This window comes from Numenius arquata, chromosome 16 (assembly GCF_964106895.1).
Source record: "Numenius arquata chromosome 16, bNumArq3.hap1.1, whole genome shotgun sequence".
Lineage (NCBI taxonomy): Eukaryota > Metazoa > Chordata > Aves > Charadriiformes > Scolopacidae > Numenius > Numenius arquata.
The window spans coordinates 2,646,304-2,654,915 of NC_133591.1; the positions used below are offsets into that span (position 1 = coordinate 2,646,304).

An 8,612-nucleotide genomic window follows, 5' to 3' on the forward strand; every position below is an offset into this window, starting at 1 on the left:
TCGTCCAAGCGCCGTGTGTCAGCGGCCAGAGTCCAGCTTACTGCTTTTGTGCTTTGTGGTTCCTGGTGTGAGGGTTTGGGGTTGGTTTCGTGTTTGTGGTTGCTGGTGTGAGGGTTTGGGGTTGGGTGACCCGTTACCCCCAGTTAGCTCCGCGCCGAGGGCGAGTTCTCACACTGGTGGGGTTGAACAGGCAGCGCCTGTCGCTTCAATCGCTCCTGCAAAGTAGCTGCTTGTCAGGGTCTGAGGAGATGGCTAAAGGTAGATGTGTTATTTGCTTTACTGTGAAATGGTGAGCAGAATTGTGTCGGTGGACACGGTCAAGTCACCACCGTCACAGGTTCTTGTTCCGCTCTGATGACAGACGATTCCCAAGGTAGCTCTGCCGTTGCAGGGCTCCTCGGCTGGGAAATCCAGTGGCTTCCAGAGGAGGACCAGCTGCTCGCTCAGGGGGTGCCTGGCCACAGGTTGCCATCCGGCTTCCAGCTCTGGCAGCCGAGGAGGTGTTTCAGCAGCAAGAGAGCCCTGTGGTGCTGCTTTTTCCTCCTCCTGTCCTTGTGGGGACTACGGGAGGGGAACTAAAATGCTGTGAGTTGCCCGTGGGCTAACGGCAGCGTAGATGTGAAACCTCATTGGAAAGCCTGAGCTACAGCCATCCGGGAGACCTCCTGTCTCGGTGATGCCCGTGATGAAGGGGTCTGAGGGTAAGGCACTGCTTCCCTGAGTTATGGGAAGATTCTCTTTGGGGGGTGAGGAAGCCTGGGGCTGCCAGGAGGAGCAGGCAGACAGCAGGCAGGGCTGCCAGGCAGCTCCAGACTGCTCCGCTCCCCCCTCTTCCCAGGGAGATCCCGCTGTCTCCTGCCTGGGTGTTTTGGGGAAGCAGTTGTCTGAAACACGAAGAAGTTTGAAGGAAAAGCCTGAGAGGGACAGGAGGGAGTTTTGGCAGAGCAGCAAAGCACGGAATCGCTGCTTTTGCCTGCTGTCGTCAGGAATCTTCCGCTACAATCTGCTGTGCCGTCTGTCGGCGGTGGAACAGCTGGGGCGGCTTCTTTCCCTCTGGCTTCTTGAACTGCATCTGGCCACCAAGACCTATTTGTGTCCTTCGATAGGTACAGAGAAGGGTCGTCTCAGGGTAGTGCAGCGAAGAGCTCCAGGCCCTTGGCTTTAATGGTTGTACTGGAGAGAGGATGCTTAAAAGGTGGCTGTTTCAAGGATAAGAGGATGAGGAGCAGCTGCTGCCCTGGCTTTGTCCTGCGAGTGTGTGTGAGTGATGCTAACGAGGGCCAGGGGCATTGTGTGGAGCGATTCTTGCATTGCCAAACTGGTCCTGTGCTTGGGGTGGTGCCTGGTACTGGTTTTTTGGGCAGGAATTCAGTGAGAACCCAGCACCCCCCGCCCCATCCCCGAGAGCTGCTCCCCACGGAGCTGCCTTTGATGGGTCAGAGCAGGCAGCTGGAAGCCATGGTTTCCTTGAAGGCTCTGGGGCAGGCTGGTGACCCTGCTGTGGAGCCTGGCGAGCGTTCCTAGCTGGGGGGCAAGCAAGGATGTGGCTTTTTCTCTTGCTGGTGACAGTCAGTGACCTGCAGGCTCTGCAGTGCCTGGACCTCAGGGGTCTGGTAGATCCAAAGGTACTCCCTGCTTCTCCTTGGCTGTGGGTAAAATATGGAGCAGGGAGGCTGTAACTGGTCAGGTCACGAGTCCTGAGTATTTTAAAGCGATACCCTTGCTCACCGTATCACCATCCCACCCTGGAGCTGCTTTTCCAGCACTTTTCTCCCCAAATCAGCCATCTGGGGCGAGCAGCACCCGACCCCTCAGTGTTTTCCTTGGCCCTGGAGTAATTACACCAGCAGGCAGAGTCCTTTCTGTTTTCAGCACAACTGTTTATTGATAATCTTTGCTTATCCACTGTATGAATGTTACCAAACTGTAAGACAGTTACCAAAGCCAGCCTGCTCCCTCAGGCTCTGCCTCCAGGTAGGCAATGCTTGTAGAAATCATGCACTTTTCGGATAATTCTGTAACAAGACAGGTGTAAAAAATATCTCGGATGTATTTGAAATCTCTGCCTTATCTTGCAATCTGATAATTGAAAAAACAAAAACAAAACAAAACAAACCTGTAAAGAAATCGTAGGGGAGCGGGGGCTGCCTTCCCTCCCGGGCGGCGTGTGGAGGTGAGCGGTCCCCAGAGCCGTGCCGAGGCCACCGGGGCAACCGTGTCCCAACCGGAGGCACAAGGACAGTGGGGAGCATCCGGGGAGCATCCGTGACATGCCGTGCTTCACATCTAGCGTGGTATAAACCCTACGGCAGCTCTGGACCCCAAAACACCACCACTCCCACCCCCCCCCCCGAACAAACCCTGGATGCTGGGGTGACTTCAGGAAAAGCGTGTTGGTTGCTGGGGGGGGTGAAGAATTGGACTGTGGAATTAAATACCCCCTGCCTTTGGAAACCTTTCCTTGGCTGCCAGGAAGGCATGAGCTGTCTCTGGCTCCAGGAAAGGAGAAGATGGGGCAGCAGAAGGAAGCGTGACCTTTCATCCCTGGCTTTTGTCTACACGGGCAAATAAGAGGCCTGTGTTGCATTCCCAAACAGTGTCCCCACCCTTGGGGGGCGCTCCCCAGCTGGAGCTGTGAAAAACCCAAGGTTGCAGATAAAGCGAGAAGGGGATTTAGACAATTAATAACACCCTTGGCCAGATTAAAGAGCGGGACTTGATGTGTTCTGTCCCCTCGACAGGGTGTATGTCGGGGGCTCCTGGGTTTGCTGGGGCGACCCATGGCTACAAGGGCAGCTGGCATCGTGCCCGCGTGGCAAAAAGGTTTCTTGAGGCAGGAGCCACATTCTGGGGCCCTGCTGGCATGCGAGGGAGGAAGCAGGAGCCCCTGGGCTGGTGCTGCAAGAGCTCTCTGGGGGCAGAACACTGCCCTGCCCCATCTCCCCCAGCCTGAGCAGCCCCTGGATCTGTCCGTCCGTCCATCCAGGGACCTCAGCGGGGCCAGGGGCAGGCTGAGCACGGCTGGTTTGCTGTTTTGGTTGTGTGTGTGTGTGTGTGTGTGTGTGTGTGTGGTTTTTTTGATGACCATGAGAAGTTTTACATCATTACATTCAAACAAACACCCTTGGTTTCGTTACTCTACTTCTGAACACGGCAAAAAACACAGTAGCAACATAACACGTAGGAGGGTGGCGCTGCGGGTAACCACGGAGGGGAGGCGATGCGCTGCCATGGTGGAAAACGGATTCCCGTGGGGGGGAAAATAATTTCCGACGATGGAAGGAAAGAGATGGGCGTCGATACAGGTCGCAGTTTCCATTTACAAGAGCCCCCGGGAGGCCGAGCGCTGGGAGGAAGCTTCCAGTGCGGCGCTGGAGCCGCGGCAGAGCCCAGCCGGCACAGCCGCCCGCCCGCCTGCCGGCTGCCCTCCAACCCACCACGCCGGGCAGCGCCGTCATCGTCCCGGGGCAAAGATGAAGTCGAGGGCTTGGCGTTCGGCAGCGGCCACGTTGGGGTGCCACAGGTCCACCATGAAGACCACGCGGGGACCCTCCTCCGGGGGACCTGGGTGGGACGCGAGCAGTGGGGTGAGACTCACAGAATCACAGAATGATACAGGGTTGGAAGGGACCTCTGGAGATCATCTAGCCCAACCCAGAGCAGGTTGCACAGGAACGTGTCCAGATGGGGTTTGAATGTCTCCAGAGAAGGAGGCTCCACCACCTCTCTGGGCAGCCTGTTCCAGGGCTCTGCCACCCTCAAAGTGAAGAAGTTCCTCCTCATGTTTAGATGGAACTTCTTATGTTCAAGTTTTCTCCCCGTTACCTCTTGTCCTGTCACTGGGCACCACTATCCAGCAGGAGAGGCCAGTGCTCGCCCTGGCACGGGGTGATGGGCTCCATCCCGGGTGTCTGCCCAGTGCAACCCCAGGAAAAACCTAAACTGCCTCTTACTGGGAGCCCAGTGCCTCCAGCAACCAACGCAGGGCACGGTCCTCCCTGCCAGGGCTCTGGGGATGCTTTGGGCCATCAGACCCGGAGGTTTCCCGTCGCAGGGCAGCAGGGACAATGCTGAGCTCGCCCTCCTTGAGCTGTGTCTCGGAGCTGCCGCTGTGACATTCTGGCCCCACGGCTGCGCTTCCCAGCTCCACAGCAGGGTTGATGTGGGAGCAACAGCTTTTGTTCTCCCACTCTCTTCGCATGCTCCCCTGCATAAAACAGCTCTGCTAGACGCTTTTATGCCATCAGCGACTAATGCCAGTTAATCCAGGAGAGCTGAGGCGGAACAGCCTCCGTCAGTGATGGAGAAGGGCAGCAAAACAGGCTGGGGTGAAGCTTTTCTCCCTGCACGGGAGACGGAGGTGCTGCTGGCCTGTCATCGCCGAGCTGCTGCCCTGCAACAGGGCCACCGCAGCCAGCAGCCAGGGTGAGAGCACGCTGAGGATGTCAGCACCGGAGCCCGTGCCACCCTGCAAAGCTCTGGGGGACGAGGGAAGGCTGGGTGCCTCGGTGTCCTCATGCCGGTGGGACAGCCTGGGAGCCCCCACACCCTCTGAGTGTCTCTGCTTCCCTCTCCATCCCACCCCTGGGCTGAGCCTGGTCTCCACGGGCATCCTGCCATGGGGTGATGGGCATAGAATCACAGAATGGTTTGGGTTGGAAGGGACCTTAAAGATCATCGAGCTCCAACCCCCCTGTCATGGGCAGGGACACCTCCCTCAAAGCCCCATCCAGCCAGCCATGGGGCCACGGGGTGATGGGGGAAAACTGGTCCCCAAGGCAATGCCAGCATCACCTCTCCTTCCCTGACAAGGTTTGCAGGGCTCTCACATGCTTTAGGCTCCCTCTCCCAGCCCAAGCCCGGGATGGGTGGCCAGTGGCTGCTCTACCACTGCCGCTGGTCTGGCCGGGGGCTCAGCTCATCGGGTTTAGTGCTCTGCAGCGAAAAGGTTTCTCCGTTACTGGAGAAGATGGGGCTGTCGGACAAGGAGGAGGCTGCGAGGACACGCCGAGTGTTGCACTTACCTTCGTGAAACGCCGTGTGCAGGAAGGAGTCGTCGAAAAGCAGGCAGCGGCCCTCAGCCCAGCACTGGGGCTCGCCCCCCACCACCAGCTCGCAGTTGCTGGGCGTCTTCAGACCTTCAAGGCACAAAGAGAGAGGACAAGGGAGGGTGAAGGCGATGCCGTGCTCCCCGACACAAGGGAGCAGCCCTGAAAGGTGGCGGGCAAGCTCCACGCTGCTGTCGAGGGGCTGCTTCCCTCCAGGGAGCAGCAGCAGCAGAGGCTGCGCTGAACTCGGCGCATGGCAAAGTCCAGGGTTCAAACCACGCACAGAGCTGGCACCGCAAGGTCAGGGGGGGTCCCTGCCCAGGGCAGGGGGTTGGAACTGGATGATCTTTAAGGTCCCTTCCAACTCAAACCATTCTGTGATTCTATGCCCATCACCCCGAGCCTGGTGCAGCTTAGCCCCTGCCCCTCTCATCCCCAGCCGCTGCAGGGCACCCCCCCCGCCCTGCAGTCACCCCAACGAGCTCAGCATCACGGGCACTCTCCTTTGCAGCTGGAGCAGCCACCAAGCCCCCAGAGCCCACAAATAGTTTCCTGAGACATTTTCGAGCTCCAAGACCCAAGGCAGAGCCTGCCCTCTCCTTCCCCCAGCTCTGCCCTGCCCACCCCAGGGCTGGGGCAGGAGGAAATGCTGCTCCGGGACTCAGTGGGCTCCGTTCCCGGCTCTGCCACAAGCTCCCCACTCGACCTTGTCCCTCGGTCCCCAACCTCAGATGCTGCCAGTCCCCCACCAGGCAGCTGCAGGGACAGAAATCCAGGGGAGGGTCGCAAAACCCTCTCCTAAGAGAAGAGGCTCTGTGAAGGCCGTCTGAAGGACAATCCTAGAAATAAAACGCGTCTTTTCCTAAAATACTGGCACAAGTCAGGCCACCTTGGCGAGGGTTGATCCCATCACCCCCTGCATGGGGAATGTCACCCCCTCCCTGCAGCGACGGCTCTGGTGCAGAGCCAACCTGCCCCGAGGATGCAGCCGTGGTGGAGAAAGGGGTCAGGGCTCACGTGGCTTGTGAGCGGTAACGATGCAGCAAACGAGCAGGAAGAGACCTCGCAGCGATGCCAAAAACCAAGCAGGGGCTCCCGGCTCCCAGGGAAGCTGGGGCGGCAGGAAGCCGCTCTGCTTTTTCCAAGGGATGTGTCAAAGCCTGCAAAACCCGAAGCCATTTCCCTGCAGATGCTCCAGCTGGGAAGGAGGGAGCTGAGCAGCCGAGGCGGGGGGGGAGGCAGGGAAGAGGCAGCCAGAGGCACGCAGCCTTTCCGTCACATGCTGGGGGACACTGCCCTATCCCTTGGAGGGGCAGAGCCGGTGCCTGCGCTTGACCCTGAGCAGTAGCAGGGTTGGGGTAAATCCTAGAGAGCGACTTGGCTACGCTGACGGCTGTTGTGGCTTCTCAGAGCCCTGAAAAGGCTGGTTGTCTCTTAAACAACGTGTGGAGCGAGAGCAGAGAGTCCCCAGCACCGCAGTGGGCATGTCGGTGAGCGCACAAGCAGCCCATCGGCGTGCCCCAGGCACGGTGCTGTGTCCTGCTGGAGAGCAGATGGAGCTGGAAAGCCCGGAAGGGCAAGGGAATGACCCGCATCGCTCATCTCCCCGGGGGGGGTGCGTGCTCCAGCTGGAGGGCTGGCCCCAGCTCCATGCTGCCGGGGCTGGAAGCGTTTGTCTGAGCCAACCTGGACCTCGCCACACTGGCCCCCTCCCAGGAACCGCTCTCAGCCCCTTGCAAGGAGAAGGCATCTCCCCAGCGAGAGGGGAGAGCCGGGGGACGGGCATTGGGCAACCTCCTGGCACCAACAAGGGCATGTCCCGGCTCCCCAGTGGCTCCCCAAGCCCAGAGAACTCCTCAGCTCAGCTCTGAAGACTGATTCCCCTTCTAAATAAATGGCCAGTCACCGCCTGAGTGTGTTTACCCGAGAGGAGTTGGCTGAACAAGCGCCTTTGGTGTTTGCCAGCAGGGCCCGTGCGGTGCCTCCCCCGGCACGATCTGCGCCGCTTCCAGCACGGCAGAGTCCCGACCATCTGTGCCACCCGGGCTGTCCCCATCCCGGGCTCCCGTGGGGCGGGGAGCACCCTGCCTCCAGCCCAGCACTCGCCCTGCCGGGAAGGGGGTACCCCTGGGACCCCCCTCCTCCCACTCCTGATTTGCACCAAAGCAGCATCTTTGCTCACATCTGCCTGCATCATTCCCGAATTCCCAGGAGAGAGGGAGCTGCCGGGGAGAGGGGGGGGCACTGGGAGACAGCTCGGTCCCTGGAGCAGCATCCCGGGCTGCCCTGCATCCCTGCAGAGTCAGGGGGGATGTTTGGAGACCCCTGCACAAAATCTTGCACCAGGGTGACCCTGAGCCTCCAGGACAGTGGGAAGAGGAGGAGAAACGTTCCTGCTGCTGAGCTGGGGACCTCGGGGAGGTCGGGCACCCCCGGGGGACTGAACACTGGCCTCTCCCGGGGAGGATGCTGCCGGTAGAGCCCCAAAACCTCCCTCAGGCCACGCGCTGGCTCCAATTAGCTGCAATTAGCAGCCGAACTCAGAGAGCACGGCGTGCGAGAGGCCTCTCCTGGGCTCCCGCACCCAGGCGTGCCTCCAGCCCTCTGTCCACCCGTGGTGGGGACACCCAGCCAGGATGAACCACCACCCCCCCGCCCCGGGGGGGGGGGCTTACCTAGATGGCAGCGGATGCGGATGTTGGTGGGCCCGTAGTGCTCGGCGATGACGGTGCCCGGGCTGAGCACGGAGATGCAGGCATTCCCAAAGACATTGTTGCCAATGCAGGTGCGAAGGCTGCCGAGCAAGCGGTACGTCCGTGGGCATCTCCTGCAGTTCCTGGGCACGCACATGCCCTGGTTCACCAGGTAGAAGGTGAACCACTCCCCGCTGGGCGTGCTGTTCATTTTCCATCCTTGCGGGAGGCTGCAGTTTGAGAAAGCTTTGTAGAGGGTCTCAAACTCGCAGAGGATGGTCTGGAAGTTGCGCTCCAGCAACTCCACGTCGTGCTTTTGAGCGTCCCGGGAGAAATAGGGCATGGTGGGCAAGTCCGGCAAGAAGAAGACTTCTGGCTTCTGGATGGAGGGACGGCTATTGAGGTAGCGGCCTTGCTCGCGGATGCCCTTGTGGATCCTGCCCATGCCGGACCAGGAGTAGCGCTTGGCGTACTCCTGCAGGTTGTGGTAGAGTTTCTGGTTGAGGCCGTCGTGGTGGGCGCAGCGCACGCACTCGGGCGAGTGGCAGTAGACGTAGCCGTTCTGCACCCCGTTGGCCTCGGTGCCCTGCATCAGGGCGTTGACGGTGGGGTAGGAGGCGCGGGGCTGCTCCCGCCCCACATGGTAGCAGTACCAGACGAAGAGGACCAGGAGGCAGGCGACGGCGGCCAAGGCGGTGGCGTCGCAGTCCCGGAAAGACTGGATGCCGGTGGCGATGAAATCCCGGAGGCCGTCCAGGGACCAGCTCCAATCCATCAGCCACTCCAAAGACATGGTGGTGCAGCGGGCGGAGGGTGAGCGCAGGGGGGCCCGGCGGTCAGTCCTGGTGGTCCTCAGGGGCACCCACACCAT

At 60.3% G+C, this 8,612-nt stretch overlaps 1 protein-coding gene across 1 annotated transcript; it reads right to left on the reverse strand.

Annotated features, from left to right (window-relative positions):
- Positions 1-3,454: 3,454 nt before the first annotated feature.
- ASPHD2 (aspartate beta-hydroxylase domain containing 2) lies at positions 3,455-8,612 on the reverse strand. The gene is made up of 3 exons (XM_074159748.1): positions 7,724-8,612; positions 5,025-5,138; positions 3,455-3,564 (listed from the first exon to the last, which is right to left on the reverse strand). Exons 1-3 carry the CDS (start codon positions 8,610-8,612, stop codon positions 3,455-3,457), a joined length of 1,113 nt encoding a protein of 370 aa, XP_074015849.1.